This window comes from Thalassophryne amazonica, chromosome 6 (assembly GCF_902500255.1).
Source record: "Thalassophryne amazonica chromosome 6, fThaAma1.1, whole genome shotgun sequence".
Taxonomy (NCBI): Eukaryota; Metazoa; Chordata; class Actinopteri; order Batrachoidiformes; family Batrachoididae; genus Thalassophryne; species Thalassophryne amazonica.
In genome coordinates, this window is record NC_047108.1 from 34,472,714 (window position 1) to 34,490,329 (window position 17,616).

The 17,616-nt window shown below is 45.9% G+C and overlaps 1 protein-coding gene across 1 annotated transcript in view; it reads right to left on the reverse strand.

The window, feature by feature from the left end:
* tmem240a (transmembrane protein 240a) overlaps positions 1–16,718 on the reverse strand; it is a 114,919-nt gene extending 98,201 nt beyond the window's left edge. The window contains exons 1-2 of the mRNA XM_034171966.1: positions 15,995–16,718; positions 15,630–15,736 (exon numbers count right to left, since the gene is read on the reverse strand). Of these exons, the coding sequence (XP_034027857.1) occupies positions 15,630–15,736; positions 15,995–16,051 (164 nt within the window). The 5' untranslated portion in view covers positions 16,052–16,718. The remainder of the gene's footprint in view (positions 1–15,629; positions 15,737–15,994) is intronic.
* Positions 16,719–17,616: the final 898 nt, after the last annotated feature.

The window sequence follows — 17,616 nt, forward strand, 5'->3', positions numbered from 1 at the left end:
GGACTTCGTCCATGTATTGATTACAGGGGGCTGAATGAGATTACGGTTCGCAACCGATACCCGTTGCCATTATTAGATTCCGTGTTCACCCCCCTGCATGGAGCCAAAATCTTTACTAAGCTGGATCTTAGAAATGCGTATCACCTGGTTCAGATCCGGAAGGGAGACGAATGGAAGACGGCATTCAACACCCCATTAGGTCACTTTGAGTACCTGGTCATGCCGTTCGGCCTCACAAACGCCCCCGCGACGTTCCAAGCATTAGTTAATGATGTCTTGCGGGATTTCCTGCACCGATTCGTCTTCGTATATCTAGACGATATACTCATCTTTTCTCCGGATCCTGAGACTCATGTCCGGCATGTACGTCAGGTCCTGCAGCGGTTGTTGGAGAACCGGCTGTTTGTGAAGGGCGAGAAGTGTGAGTTTCACCGCACATCTTTGTCCTTCCTGGGGTTTATCATCTCCCCCAACTCCGTCGCTCCTGATCCGGCCAAGGTTGCGGCGGTGAGAGACTGGCCCCAACCCACTAGCCGTAGGAAGCTGCAACAGTTCCTCGGCTTTGTAAATTTCTACAGGAGGTTCATTAAGGGCTACAGTCAGGTAGTTAGCCCCCTGACATCCCTGACCTCACCAAAAGTCCCCTTCACCTGGTCGGATCGTTGTGATGCCGCGTTCAAGGAGTTGAAACGGCGCTTCTCGTCTGCACCCGTTCTGGTGCAGCCCGATCCTAGTCACCAGTTAGTGGTTGAAGTGGATGCCTCGGACTCAGGGATAGGAGCTGTGCTTTCCCAGAGCGGGAAGACCGATAAGGTCCTTCACCCGTGTGCCTATTTTCCCGCAGGTTGACCCCGGCCGAACGGAACTATGACGTTGGCAATCGAGAACTCCTTGCGGTGAAAGAAGCTCTTGAAGAGTGGAGACATCTGTTGGAGGTAACGTCTGTGCAATTCACGGTTTTCACTGACCACCGGAACCTGGAGTATATCAGGACCGCCAAGCGGCTGAATCCCAGGCAAGCCCGCTGGTCACTGTTCTTCGGCCGTTTTGACTTCCGGATCACCTACCGTCCCGGGACCAAAAACCAGAGATCGGATGCCTTGTCTCGGGTACATGAAGATGAAGTCAAAGCGGAGTTGTCAGATCCACCGGAACCCATCATCCCGGAGTCCACTATCGTGGCCACCCTCACCTGGGACGTAGAGAGAACCGTCCGGGAGGCCCTGGCACGAAGCCCAGACCCCGGAACTGGGCCGAAGAACAAACTATACGTCCCACCAGAAGCTAGGGCTGCAGTCCTGGACTTCTGTCACGGCTCCAAGCTCTCCTGTCATCCAGGGGTGTGAAGAACCGTGGCAGTTGTCCGGCAGCGCTTCTGGTGGGCGTCCCTAGAGGCTGACGTCCAGGATTATATCCAGGCCTGCACCACCTGCGCCAGGGGCAAGGCTGACCATCGCAGGGCATCAGGACTACTCCAGCCGCTGCCTGTGCCTCATCGCCCCTGGTCCCACATCGGCCTGGATTTTGTCACAGGCCTCCCGCCGTCCCAGGGTAACACCACCATCCTCACGATAGTGGACCGCTTCTCCAAGGCGGCCCACTTCGTGGCCCTCCCGAAGCTCCCAACAGCCCAGGAGACAGCGGACCTCCTGGTCCACCACGTCGTCCGGCTGCATGGGATTCCAACAGACATCGTCTCCGATCGCGGTCCCCAGTTCTCCTCGCAAGTCTGGAGGAGCTTCTGCCGGGAACTGGGGGCCACGGTGAGTCTCTCGTCCGGGTACCACCCTCAGACCAACGGGCAAGCAGAACGGGTAAACCAGGAGGTGGAACAGGCTTTGCGCTGCATGACTGCCGCGCACCCGGCGGCCTGGAGTACCCATTTGGCCTGGATCGAGTATGCTCATAACAGCCAGGTGTCTTCAGCCACCGGCCTCTCCCCTTTTGAGGTATGTCTGGGGTATCAGCCCCCGTTGTTTCCGGTGGTTGAGGGAGAGGTCGGTGTGCCCTCGGTCCAGGCCCACCTACGGAAGTGCCGTCGGGTGTGGCGTGCCGCCCGTTCTGCTTTGCTAAAGGCCCGGACGAGGGCAAAAGCCCATGCAGACCGTCGGCGGGCCCCGGCCCCTGCGTATCGGCCAGGGCAGGAGGTGTGGTTATCCACAAAGGACATTCCCCTCAAGGTGGACTCCCCCAAGCTACAGGACTGTTACATCGGCCCATTTAAGATCCTTAAGGTCATCAGTCCAGCCGCGGTGAGGCTTCAGCTTCCGGCCTCACTGCGGATCCATCCTGTGTTTCATGTGTCCCGAATAAAACCACATCACACCTCACCCCTCTGTACTCCGGGTCCGGCACCGCCTCCTGCCCGGATCATCGATGGCGAGCCGGCTTGGACTGTACGCCGGCTTTTGGATGTCCGTAGGATGGGCCGGGGCTTCCAGTATTTGGTGGACTGGGAGGGGTACGGCCCCGAAGAACGCTCCTGGGTGAAGAGGAGCTTCATCCTGGACCCGGCCCTCCTGGCCGATTTCTACCGCTGCCACCCGGACAAGCCTGGTCGGCCAGGAGGCGCCCGTTGAGGGGGGGGTCCTGTTGTGTGGGCCACCAGAAGAGGAGGTACTGCTGGCCCACCACCAGAGGGCGCCCTGCCTGAAGTGCGGGCTTCAGGCACGAGAGGGCGCAGTTGCCTCACAGGAGCAGCCAGGGTGACAGCTGTCACGCATCACCTGCAACAGCTGTTACCCATCATCTGATCAGCAGGGGAATATCAGCAGGATGACGCCTCCACCTCTTTGCCGAGATATCGTTCTACCTGGAAGGTAACGTGCTCAGCTGACTGGTTAACAGTGATCTTTTGTGACTTTTGTGAGTTGTTTAACTGACTCCTTTTCCAACGAGTGGTGGAGGTAGTTTTCCTGCCGTACGGATTCCTGGGTGCAGACGCACCCACATTTAATTGTTCTTTTGTTCCTCGCCAGCAGTACCAGGTCCGACACGCGAAGGCAGTGGCCACCTGGGAGTTCGGGACTTGGCGGCTCCAGTATTCCCGGGGTCTGGTGGCGGAGGAAATCGTGTGGTTCCGGTTCTGCTTTGGACAGACGTCTCCTATCTTCGAGCCTGCCCACACGACACCTTTTGTGATTTGGCTTTTGTCTATTGTTGTAATCTGATTGTATTTGTTGTGCCCATTCACAACAGTAAAGTGTTATTTGACCTCATCCATTGTCTGTTCATTTGCGCCCCCTGTTGTGGGTCCGTGTACCTACACTTTCCCAACAGCCAGCACCTGTTGAACATGCTTTTCTCTTTGAAAGCCTGAGGAAAATGGGATGTTCAAGACATTGTTCAGAAGAACAGCGTAGTTTGATTAAAAAGTTGATTGGAGAGGGGAAAACTTATACGCAGGTGTAAAAAATTATAGGCTGTTCATCTACAATGATCTCTAATGCTTTAAAATGGACAACAAAACCAGAGGCGTGTGGAAGAAAATGGAAAACAACCATCAAAATGGATAGAAGAATAACCAGAATGGCAAAGCCTCACCCATTGATCAGCTCCAGGATGATCAAAGACAGTCTGAAGTTACCTGTAAGTGCTGTGACAGTTACAAGACGCCTGTGTGAAGCTAATTTTATTTGCAAGAATCCCCTGCAAAGTCCCTCTGTTAAGTAAAAGACATGTGCAGAAGAGGTTACAGTTTGCCAAAGAACACACAACTGGCCTAAAGAGAAATGGAGGAATATTTTGTGGACTGATGAGAGTAAAATAGTTCTTTTTGGTCCAAGGGCCGCAGACAGTTTGTGAGACCACCCCCAAACTCTGATTTCAAGCCACAGTTCACAGTGAAGACAGTGAAGCATGGTGGTGCAAGTATCATGATATGGGCATGTTTCTCCTACTATGGTGTTGGGCCTATATATCGCATACCAGGTATCATGGATCAGTTTGGATATGTCAAAATAATTGAAGAGGTCATGTTGCCTTATGCTGAAGAGGACATGCCCTTGAAATGGGTGTTTCAACAAGACAATGACCCCAAGCACACTAGTTAACGGGCAAAATCTTATTTCCAAACCAACAAAATTAATGCCTCGCAGATGTGAAGAAATCATGAAAAACTGTGGTTATACAACTAAATACTAGTTTAGTGATTCACAGGATTGCTAAAAAAAAAAGCAGTTTGAACATAATAGTTTTGAGTTTGTAGTGTCAACAGCAGATGCTACTATTACTGTGAACACCCCCTTTTCTACTTTTTTTTTTTTTTACTATGTAATAGCCCAATTTCATAACCTTAAGAGTGTGCATATCATGAATGCTTGGTCTTGTTGGATTTGTGAGAATCTACTGAATCTACTGATACCTTGTTTCCCATGTAACAATAAGAAATGTACTCAAAACCTGGATTAATCTTTTTAGTCACATAGCTCTACTATTATTCTGAACACTACTGTATAAGATGCCTAGAATTAGGTTTAGGTTTAAGACATTCCACACGTGTTGTAGGTTGCAGACACGTAATCTTTGATATTGCTGGAACAACCATTGGGTCATCCTCAATTTCAACATCATCCAATGTAGTAATGGGTATTAAGTTTGCAAAGCATATCCCTCTATGATTTTTATGCACATGTCTACGGAAGCAAGCCACAGTCTCAACTTGTTGAATTTCCCTCCCTGGCAGATAAACTGCACTATCACCACAATGGATTTTCTGCACTAATTTCCCCGCTAAGCTAATGGATTCCACATCCACATTTGTCATAAGCCTTGCAGGGTCTCTAATCACCTGCTCCATGGCCTGCTGTAAATTCCTAATGTTACCCTCCCTGTAGAGTGCTATCTATGTTCGCAGACAAGATGGCGTTGCCTTCATCAGTATATTGGAGGCTGTCCGGCATCAGAAAGCCACGGCGGCCCAGAATGAAGGCCAGTTATCAATAAAGCTAAAGCCTTGCTGTCTACAAAATTGCGCCAGCCACCTATTTAACAATGTCAGCCTGCTAAACGCCTCATCAGTACCCCGGGAGGGAAGGGGACCAGAGACTATTAATCGATGCCGACACATCTTTCTGGCAAGGTCAGAAGTCCTTTCTATGTCCATTTTTGTGACCTCTGAGTGCTTCACCCTGACATCATTGGTGCAGATGTGAATAACTACGTATATAACTATATCTCAAGACATGTTCCTTAGTCTGTCTTCCCTTCTGCAGTGTCAGTACCCTAAGATGGGATGCAATGCTGGGAGTTCTGGCCCCAGGAATACATTTAACATCAGCCGGCGTCTGTAACCTGACTTTGCGGGTGATAGAATCCCCTATCACTAAAGTCCGGCGTTTCGGCCTGGAGACAGGAGTGGAAGTCACTCATGGGATCATAGAATTCACATCAGGCAAATCCAAGGGGGAGAACTGATTCACAGTTCGCAGTGGTGAGTGTGATCGGGGTACCACAACCGGGCACCAAGCCCTATGGGGCTTCCTCCAGCTAGCCACAGTCCAAATGCCGTCCTCCACAGCCGGCGTTTCTAGGCTGATGCTAATGGGCACGCTAGCCGGCCCAATACTAACCTCATCTGGAGTGCCCGTAACATCTAACTCCACTGAGCTAAGAAGCTGCTCTAACTTACGGACATGGCTCTCTAAGAGAGCCACCCTATCTTCCAACATCATGCAGGATTTACTGAGGGTGTAAAGTAGAATTAGTAGTGTACTTTGTGCACTAAGAAATTCAAGAATGTAGCCAAGCAAACACGAGCTAACCAATAATGCATAAGCTCACCACTCCTAAGGCTCACACAGATGTAAATAAATAAATTAATTTTCACAGTAGCACAAAAAAAGTAGCACAAGTATTAGACTTGAGGAACAAAAAAAAACCTCCTACGAGCAGTGGTGGGCACACTTCTGATAATCCGATAAGAGATCATTATTGAAGATAATGTTTTCATTATCGGATTATCTTTTTAGATAAATTTAAAAACCATCATCAGACTAATTACCTTCCGATAACTTTTAGACCAATAATGTACTAAACTAAGCTGAACAGTGGAACACATTTTTAAAACTGTTAAAGCTGTTGAGACCTACCTGTTAAAAGTTTCCTAATAAGCATGTTGTTTTACCCTCTGCAATCAGAAACCCCTCTATCATCTGTAAGTAAAGGAGAACTGGTGACCAAAAAAAAAGTAATTTCCTTTAACACCATACTAATATAATTGCAATGTCACCAAGTCATCCAGAGGCATACATGTTTAACTTATGGTTCAAATTTTAACCACTCATTTTAGACAAGTTATTTCAAATTATTGTCATGTCTGAAGTTTATAAAGTGAAAATATCAGATATATGTTTCGTTTTAAAGTAATGTGCTAATTTTTAAGGTTTTGTGAGCACATGCTGTGCCAGGCAGCAATGCATTATGGGTAGCATAAGGTAATCTCAGACGTTCACGACAGGACAAATGCATTTCAGACACTCTGTTCAGGGTCCACAGATAACAGCATTAAACTCTAGTGCCTAAATCTCTTGTGAATATATTCTCTGTGTTTATAGACGTTAGTGTATTTGCATTTGTTAAATTCTACGCATCTTAAATGTAGCAGACACGGATTATCTGGAATTTTGTTTGACATTTTTTCAAGGCCGCTACTGCCATCTACTGGCCAGGAGTGTTCATGGCAGTATTAAACGTCTGGGTACATGGCTGCTCTCAAAGTGTTGGTATTGTCCATTGTCCAGGCGCTTTTTGTGTGCATATATGTTAACTTTGTATTCTAAAACTACGGTTAGAAGTAATTCCGACTCCTTATCGGTCCACACGAACGAGGTTGGCGCCATGTTTTTAGTTTTTGTGGAAGTGACGACAAGAGAATAAGGCTCCTGATTGGATAGAATTTTAATCAGTACCGCCACCCAAAGGTTTGGCAGACTAATTACAAAGCATTTATACGGTTCGATGTGGATGGATTTTTTTTTAAACGACGTAGTGTGGATGAAGTTTTTCCCCAAATTGAAAGGGTAAGATATTCGGTTTTACAAATACCCGACAACGTGTGTACATGGCCTTATGTCTGTGAAAGGAACTATATAAATAAATTTACTTACTTACTTACTAATACTGAGTGCATGTTTTACAACATCATAAAAGTTTTAAAACATGCAATTGCGATGACACTTCCAGGGCTCAGTAAAAATGCCTGTTTTTACAAATAAAAATGGAATATTTTACAAAAGCACATTTATCTTTAAACCAACACACGACACACGTCACATTAACGTGTTGGTTTACATAATGGATTACTGAACGAATCACTGTTTAGCACTTTTACCCAGAATGTTTTGCAGTCTGTGTTTGTTACAAAACCTCAGAATTAGTGCCTTATTCAACATTAAAATATATATGTTATATTTTAACTTTGTACAAATGACAGAATTGACATTAATGGAGTTATTCTATCAGTATTTTCAAAAAACCATAAGTTAGTATGACTTTATTTTTCAAGACCTCCGCCTGACCGGAGTGTTGAAATTGATAGGGAGTTGGCCTTATGGTTGCTCTTGGTGCGCCTTTGTGGTGGGAGTGTTGTTGTAAACAAGCGCTTCCACCAGGGGCAGAATGTTGAATGAAAAATGATTATGGTTAGTAAAGAGTTGATTTTGTGGGTGCTCTCAGGATTTGTCTGTGTGGCTTCCTGCAGGGAGCAGCATGGTCAAACATTCTTGGTTATTTAGGTCTTTTGATGCTTTCAAAAGTGATCATGTTAAAAATCAATTTCAGCTCTTTAGTAACTGCAAATGTCCCATAGACAACACTGGAATTTATCAGTTATCGATTATCTGTAACTTCCGATACATTTTTGGGTGGTTTATCGGTTTATCTTTATCAAAGATAACTTTTCAGTTATCTTATTATCTGTTATCGAAGTTAATTTTTTGGTTATCTGTGCCCACCACTGCCTACAAGTAAGCCACTCCTAAGATTAACACAAGAGTAAAGTACTAAGGTCAAACTCATAACAATTACACTAAGAAACTAACAGAATTATTAAAGATAGGGGGGGAGAGGCGTCAAACTAGCTAACGCAAGCTAACCTCTAGCAAAAATGCTAGCCACTCTTAAGATTTGCACAGGAGTAAAATAATGACCTAAAATTCACAGAAGTTACACTAAAAAACTAGCAGAAGTATTAAACAGGTAAAAAGAAACAGCTATAAAAGTAATGGGGCGGGGAGGGGAGTCAACCTAGCTAGGGAAAGCTAACCGCCAACAAATGCTAATCGCTAGGACTGTAGTTAAATAAGATTCAGAGCAGATACACTTAACAACCAGAAGAGTGCTAAACAGAAATAAGAGAAATGTATTCAACTGTGTAAAGTTTGGAAGGGCGTCACAACAGCAAACAATCCACTGGAAGCCACTCATGGAGTCCTCATGGAGAAGTTTGATAAAACATCCCCTTTGCAGCAAAACCCGAGGCGGTGGTGCATTACCAGAGGCATCAGCTGGGCGCTCATATTTACAAGTAGACAGAGACTTTGATTTTTGTAGTCAGCTCTCACACCCAGAGCACTTCTCTGTGGAATATGGAGATGTACAGCTTTCCTTACTCAGTGTGAGTTGCATTTTGAGCTCCAGGCTTTTCTTCTGATTGTGCCAAGATCACCTTTCTCATCTTCCACCTGTCTGGCCATGCCGCGGCATGGGCCACAGCAGAGTGGACCCTGAGTTTTCATGTCTTTGGCAAAATGTCTCATCCCGTTATTTTACGGCAACTTTAGTTACAGAAACACAATCCAATTATTGAGTGGACCACTGGGCAGATTCAGTCTTGGGGGCAACTTGTCAGCTCACATGCTTGATCCAACCAGAGAAGTCACAGACACCAGCTAACCCTGATTTAATTAATGTCCCCACTTGTTATCATAATCTGACTGCAGGGTTTAGTAAGGCCAAGGCCAAGTCTCTGCCTCCACATCATCCTTATGACTGTGCAATTGATTTACTGCCTAGAGCCATGTCTCCTAAGGGTAAGCTATATTCCCTCTCTGGGCCAGAACAACAAGCCATGAAAGATTACATCCAGGAATCACTCGCCGATGGACTAATCTTACCTTCCTTGTCCAGTGCTGGTTTGGGGTTCTTCTTTGTGGAAAAGAAGGATATGACATTACATCCTTGTATTAATTATAGACGTCTTAATGACATTACTGTGAAGAATAGATACTCCCTCACGTTACTTGCTTTGGCTTTTGAGCCACTAGAAGCCAAGCTATTTACCAAACTAGACTGATGTAACGCATACCATTTGGTCAGAATACAGGAGGGGGATGAGTGGAAAATGGCGTTTAACACACCCACTGGTCATTATGAATATTTTGGCATGCCTCTTGGTCTCACTATTGCTCCTGTGACTTTTCAGAATTTGGTCAATGGCGTTCTCCGTGACATGCTTAACCATTCTGAATTTGGGTACCTCGTATTAGAATGCAAGATAAATCAAAAGGCTTTATCTGGTTATCGGGCAGAGGTTTGGTGCACAGTTTTACAGTCAGTGAGGCAGAGGTAAACAGAGAGATGTCAGGCTGAGGTGTAGCCAAAAACAAGCAAGGTTCAGAACATGGAGAGACAACATTTGAAGGGCAGTGACAAAAGTCAGGTCCAAAAAAGGGCAGGATCAAACACAGCAAGGCAGAAAACCAAAACTCAGCTATGACAAAAACACAGAGGCTAGAACGAAGGCTGTAACACACAATGAAAAGCACAACGAATTGGCAATGAACACTGAACATGCAAGGATTAAATACACCGTGTGAAATCAGGGCATGATGTGAAACAGGTGCAGGGAAGTTCAGGAAGTGGGCGTGATCAGACACAGGTGGGTGTGACAAACAGGAGCAGAGTCAACTAAGTGACAGTAATCCCACCCCAAACCAACAGTGAAAGCAAAGATTAACCAAAAACCAAAGGCCAAATAAATACTAACATGAAAAGAACAAAGCATCAAAGTAGAAAACAAATGAAAGAACTTAAAAGTGATCAAAAAGAAAATAAAAGGCAGAGACTAAACTAGAACCGAACTCACCACCTCCCGGCGTGGCAAAAGTACAATAAACAGATGATTCAACCAGTGACAAAAGTATAACCAACAGATAATCAAAGAAAGTGGCTAAAAGAGCAAAGTGGACGCAGACGAGGGACAAAACCATGATATAGACCCGGACAGAGGCAGATCATGACACCTAGATGAAATACTGATCTTCTGCCCTGATGAAAAGACTCACACACAGCATGTGTGATCCATCCAACAGTGGTTACTTCAAAACCAGCTGTATATGAAAGCGGAGAAATGCAAATTCCACAAATCCTCAGTTTCTTTTCTGGGGTTCATGCTGGTTGAGGCGGAGGTCAGGATGGATCCGGCCAAGGTGGCAGCTGTGGCAGAATGGACCACATCACACACCTGCAAGTAGCTGTAGAGGTTTCTGGGGTTTGCAAATTTCTACCGCAAGTTCAAACACAATTTCAGTACGTCAGCATCTCCCTTACATAATCTCACTTCACCCCACAGATCTTTTGTTTGGTCTCAGGAATGTGATGCAGCCTTTCTTGCTCTTAAGCAGCATTTCATGTTGGCTCTGATGCTGCTCCTCCTGGATCCTGGCCAGCAGTTCGTGGTCAAGGTTGACGTCTGCAACATTGGGATAGGGGCTGTCCTTTCGTAAGTGTGCCTTGTAAGCTACACCTATGTGCCTATTTGTTCAAAAAATTGTCTTCAGCCAAGTGAAATTATGCCATTGGTGACCACAAACTGCTGGCTGTCAAGGTGACCCTGAAGGAGTGCCGCCATTGGTTGGAGGGGGTCCAGACGCCATATTTGGTCTGAATCTGGAATCCTTATGATCTGCTGCTAAACGTCTCAATGCCAGGCAGGCCCACTGGGCATTGTTTTTCAGCCGCTTTAACTTTGTGCTGTCTTATCGTCCCGGGTCTAAAAATCCCAAGCCCAATTCACTCTCATTTGGTTCCAATTCAAAGTCTCATGAAGCCAAAACTATTCTGTGTTTCGTCTCGGCCCTCACCCTAGACATTGAGGCCAAAGTTAAAGCGGCTGCAGGGGCACTCATGCCCCCTACTGATTGCCCTCAGGGTAAATTATTTGTGGTGGACTTGCTAAGAGAGGAGGTAATAGAATGGGCTCATGCTAATAAATTGTCATGCCACCCAGGGATTAAGTTTTGGTGGCCAGGTATAAGAGATGATGTCAGAGACTATGTTAATGCCTGTCAACTTTGTGCCATCTATAAGCCTTTTACTCGCAGCCCACCAGGTTTGTTAGTGCCTCTACCTGTGCCATCTAAAAGTCTGCTGTGGATCACAAGAGGACTCTCACTTCTCCGTCAATGTTCAGTCAGGAGTAAAACGGGCTCTTCATCATCATGATAACAGTCCTCCACCTGATCAAGGACATTGTGCCACCACTACTCGACTGTACAGAAGAGATGGAAAGCTCTTCAATCTGAGCCAACTGAGAGCCAGTCACCCCTAGACTTCCAGTATGCCAACGACAGCAGCTTGTCATTCTTTGAAGAAGAAGGTCTTCAGAAAATCCTTGAAGCCTACTCAAAGATGAGTCTTCTCACCAACGTGAAGAAGACATAGATCCTGCACCAGCCTCCACCCAACATGGTCAATCCAAAGGTCCCTGCTGTGAAACTGCATGGACAGATCCTGGAGAATATGACCAACTTTCCATACCTGGGCAGCCATGTGTCATCAAACACTGACATTGATGACAAGATCCAACATCAACTCAAGTGTGCATGAACTGCCTTCGGCTGGCTACGCATCCATGTTTTCAACAGCAGACCTTCAACATGAGACAAAACTCCTTATCTACAAAGCCATCGTCATGCCAACCCTGCTGTACAAACCTGAGACCTGAACCATCTACCAACACCACCTGAAGACCCTTGAGCAATTCCACCAATGTTGCCTGAGAAGTGCTCTCCACATTGGGTGGGAAGATAACTGCACCAACATCAGCATCTTGGCTGAAGCCAAGCTACAGAGTGTGTCATCATCAACAACCAGTTTTGGTGGGTGGGTCACATCTTTAGGATGGATGGCAGCCAACTTCCCAAGCAGATCTTCTACCTTCAGCTGAATGAAGGAAAACAGCCCAGAGGAAGGCAGAAGAAACACCACAAGAAAACCTGAAGTGCAATCTCATAAACTGTTCCACCAACTGGAAGATTTAGGAAGAACACACTCAATCATTTAATCAACATTTAGTTCGACAGGCTGTTACAGCAGCCAGACAGTGTCCAAAGTGTTGTGGTGTGGGGAATCAGTGTGGCTCCTTTTTGTTGTTCCCCCTCCTTTCTGTGCTTTCTCTGCCAGTGTACCTGATCGTCATCTACACCTGTGGTTCTGGGACACCTGCATCAATCAGGAGCATCCTACTTAAGCCTCAGCTGAACAAGAGGACGCTGCCAGATCTTTCTGTCATGGGAAGTGGTAAAACTGGCCTCAAGTGAAGTTACAGTTAATCTTTTTGCTCTTTGGCTGTGATTTTACCCTGTTTGGATTTGTTTGATTATTCTCATTTTTATGTTTTTGTCTTTTTGTGCAGTCCACAGCCACCACCAGCTCCACTGGCCCACCTGGCTTCCAACACCTGCAACCTGTCCTCCACTGTCTTCGCCTCCTGCTCTCCATCCCATCACACTACCAGCACAACTACAGTAAACTGTTATCATTTCCTGCCTCATTGCAATTGAGTCTGTTTCAGGTCCATAAAGTGCTTTACAGTAAATCAAAGATCAAGAATTCACAAAGGTAAAACAAACCTACAATAGAGTTAAAATAGCACATAAAAACAAGACATGTCACAGCATCACTAGGTATTAAAAGCCAGTCAAGTATTGAGCTTTGATTTAAAAAGTGCTGTGTCAGAAATAGTGCATAAATCAGGAGGTAGCTTGTTCTACAGTCTGGGTTCAGCTTCCACAAAAGCACAATCATCCCAGAGTTTGTATTTTGACCTCAGAACATCTAAGTAAAGTTGACCAGATGCCCGTAATGTCTGACTGTAAGTGTGGAGAGCTAAAATGTCAGACAAGTAGGAAGGTGCAAGGCCATTAATAGCTTTAAAAACAAACATTAAAATCTTAAAATAAATTCCAAAATGAAGTGGAAGCCAATGGAGTGAATACAGCTCATGTCTGGAAGTGTTCCTTAAAAGACAAGCAGCAGCATTTTGCGGTGGAGGTGTGTAAAAAATGATGCAAATGATGCATCAAAATGATGCAAATTATTGGTTGAAATATAAGGATCAATAAATGGAATAGTTTTGGCTGTGTTGAATGCTTTGTCTCCAAAGTAAAGGTCAAACAAGGTCAATATCCATTGAATTCTATGACATGTGACATATGTTACCCTGTAACATGATAACTAAGCATGATCAGACAAATAATGTAACATGATTGGAGCATTTTTAAAGTTTGACCTCTGTGTAATTCTTCATTGACCCCTTTTTGTGTCGGCCATGATACACTGAGGCTGGATTCTAAGTGTCCTTTTTTTTTGTCCCCTTAAGTGGTACCGGAAACCTGCTTGGCCCATGGACTAATATCTTCACTTCATGTTTGGAAAATGCCCAATCAGTAAACAGTCTTTTGGACAGTTTAAACTCAGTGCTCAAAACTACACTCGACATGATCGCGTCACCTTTGTTAAAACCACGCTCCCCCAAAACACAGTCACCTTGGTTCAATGATTACTTGCGTGACCTCAACGATAAGGCTGGAGGTCTAGAACAGAAATTGCGTAGTTCAAAATTAGAAGTATTCCAGCTTGCGTGGTGTGATGCGATCTTATATATATAAGCATGCATTATTGGCTACAAAGCGGACTTGCTACTCTGATTTGATCAACAAAAACAAGCATAACTCAAAGTTCTTGTTCGACACGGTGGCAACACTTATTCATGGACAACCACCTGTAGTTTGCTCTCCTTTTACAGCACAAGATTTCCTGGATTACTTTGATAAGAAAATAGAAGACATTAGGTTGAGCATATCCCGGCATGCCTTAACCCAGCTACTACACCCTGCTATTGAGATGGGTGCCATTACTGAGCTATTACCTAGATTTACAGAATTTGATAGTATTTCACTTGGCGTGCTGACAAAACTCGTAATGCACAACCTGCTTATTTGATCCTATACCAACAAAACTGTTTAAGGACCTGTGGCCCACTCTTGGGCTGACTGTGGTGGAAATTATTAACCTCTCATTAATGCTGGATTTTACTGTCACAGAATGAGTTTTACCGGCGACGTGTCAGCGGAGCTGGTAAAACAACTGACCAGCAAATTCCAACACTAACTACCTGGAAAGGGGTGTTCCTATTATTAACATTTAGTAAAATAGTCCTTGAGCTTTAGTCATTGTTGTAATAATTATTACAATAGCGACCATTATTACAATATGAGTTGCAACAGTTGCATGTTTGCTGTTTTATGACAAATTAATTTAACTTACCACTAAATCAGTGGTACAGTACAATGAATAGTTGAAACAATAAAAAAAAAACATTAAAAAAGCCATTAGAGTTGATCTAGAGAATTAAGTTCAAAGAACTTAATTCATTCAGGTTTTACCGACTGTAGCGCCTTTTAAAGTAGATTCTTTTTCCAGTGATATTCCAGAAAGGGCCAAGAGGTTTACATTATCATCACTTTGAGCAGATGGGATGAGTTCATCAGTGAAATCACCTGCTGGAGTCAGTGGCTGCAAAGAAAACCTGCACCCTCTCTGCCATTTCTGGAACACTTTGGACATGACTGCACTAAATAATCACACAATCATAACAAAACCTAAACTTGTGGAGACTCCTCCGAGGAAACCAAAGGGACTCAAACTCACAACAATACTTACATTACTCACAACTTGAAAAAAAATGGTTCCAACTATGTAAAGTATGCATGGGGGAAGAGTGCACAGGCACCTGACAGCACCACCACGTGGCCAAAACCCCCTGAACAATGACACTAGTCTTCCTTCAGTGGTCTGGTGATGGCTGATGTGGAAGAGAAAAGACCAACCAGGCTGTTACAGCTTATAAATATGATCATCTGAGGGACCGTGCTCACAGGCAGTCTTTATGGGATCGAATCCCGGTGTCTTCAGATGATCCTATTAACAAACCGCGCGCTCAGAATTGGCGCATCAGGTTTTTTTTTCCAGCCACACGTAGGCCCCAGAGGAGCGCACTTGATGCTCAGATATATTCATAGTTCATGATCCATTTATGTCCCTGACACCTTCGTCTATAGCAAAAATAAAAACAATAATCACCAAATATGAAGGAGCGCGCGGTGATGTGTGCGAAGATCCACCGACACAAACTGTCAAGGCCTCTTCAGCAGCCGACAGGAGACGAGTAAAATGTTTTGAAGAAGCAGAGAGAGAGAGAGAGAGAGAGAGAGAGAGAGAGGTGTGTGTGTGTGTGTGTGTGTGTGTGTGTGTGTGTGTGTGTGTGTGTGTGTGTGTGTGTGTGTGTGTGTGTGTGTGTGTGTGTGTGTGTGTGTGTGTGTGTGTGTGTGTGTGTTTGGATGATTTACCTTCCACAGTTGCAGTGACAGACGCGGTCTTCACCTCGTAGATGCGGTAAGATGTAGTTGTGGAAGCGATCCAGTAATGCGTTCATGTCCATTAAACAGGCTATCGCCTGTTTTAAAAAACATGATGCCAGTCAGCTGGGATACGCACGAAGCAGGCGATCCACACAGATTCACAAATAGCATCAAAAGCAGAATCTGAGTGATTTGAGGCGCTGCTCGCACATGCTGTGTGGTTTGTTGTGCCATCAGATTTGTGGAGCGGTGTGTGTGTGTGTGTGTGTGTGTGTGTGTGTGTGTGTGTGTGTGTGTGTGTGTGTGTGTGTGTGTGTGTGTGTGTGTGTGTGTGTGTGCTGATCGTGTCTTACCATTACAACTGAAGCACCAAGAATCATAAAAATCATGGTGGTTGTGATCATATGCATTCAAAGCTCCTAGCTGCCGCCGTCCTGAATCGCGGGTTTCTACCCGCGGCGGTGCAGACGCTCCAGCCGGGCTCCGAACGCTCTGTGCCGGCAGGAGCCGCTCATGGAGCCGCCGAGCCGCCCCTGGCTCCCCGTGCGTCCCCGCTGCGCCTCCCTCACTGCGCCCTCTCCATCCGAGGAGCCCCGCGGCTCCGCTGCCCAACGAAGCAGTCCCGACTACCGGCGCTAAAACGATCCGTTTCCAGGTGCGAGTCTCTATCCAGGTTTCAAAGACATCAAGAAAACAGGCCTTTCTGGATCCGGGATCTCACCTTTTCTTCCCCACCTAAGTTATTCCAGCCGGAGAATTCTGTCCTCCATCAGGGGTGGAAAAACGGTCTCTCGTTTTAAAGAGCTGCACCAACCCCTCTCTCGGCCCTCACCCTCAACGTCCTCGGAATGCTTGATAAGATCGACATGAGGTCCGGATGGCTCCAGTCGGGGGAACTAGACCCACCCTGCGCCCCGAGTCCAGTCCGGATCCAGCGCTGGCAGCGGCATCGACGCCCGGAGCCAGACACGCATGATTATCCCATCCTGGCTTCCAGCGACAACACGAGCTTCCACTCCCACTTCTTTGTGCGTGTGCGTGTGCACGCCGTGTCCCTACCGCGCGTGCCAGAGAGCGTGGTGGGCGGCGTGGCGCGGCGCGGGAGGGGAGAACTGCAAAGCCCAAAGCGCCTTTATGGCGCGTGGGTCTGTGGGTTTCGCGGACGGACGTCACCGTGACGGGTTCAGGATCCGCGTGTCCTCAGCGCTGCCATTTGGAGCGGACGCGCACGCGGCTCTCTCTGTCAGACATTGCAGCTCTTTGTGATTCTGCGCCATTCTCAGCGGTTCCCGGTCCGACCTCACTGACGGTTTGAGATTTCACAACCTACGAAAGGTGCTTTTCTGTGACCAGTCTCGGATTCAGACAGCACTCACAGATCTGACAGAAGTTAACGTACTCGGATTATTACTGTTACTCCCACCATAAAGTGGAAGTGGGAGAGATACTGCGCTGGGTACTTCAACCCTCCAGTTCCTCCTTTTGGATCATCAATTTCAGTTTCAATTTATTTTCATTTATATAGAGCCAAATCACAACAGAGTTGCCTCAAGGCGCTTCACACAGGTAAGGTCTAACCCCAGATCAACAGTGGTAAGAAAAAACTACTTCTGAGGAAGAAACCTCAAGCAGACCAGACTCAAAGGGGTGACCCTCTGCTTGGGCCATGCTACAGACATAAATTACAGAAGAATTCACAGAACAATTCACAAAATGAATTTACAAGAAATGCTGTTGGTGCACAGGACAGGAGGGTCACCAACACAAATACAACTCCCATCTCTGGATGGAACTGCACCTTGAACAGAGAGAAAAACAATCAAGCATCAGAAAGACAAAAAACACTGTATAATTTGCCAACATTAATCAACAACAACAACAACAAAAAAAAAAAACCCAGAAGAAATACTAAAGTGATCGCCGGCCATTAGCCCTAAAGCCGTGGTCACAACCCGCCGTACTTGCACGTGCGTGC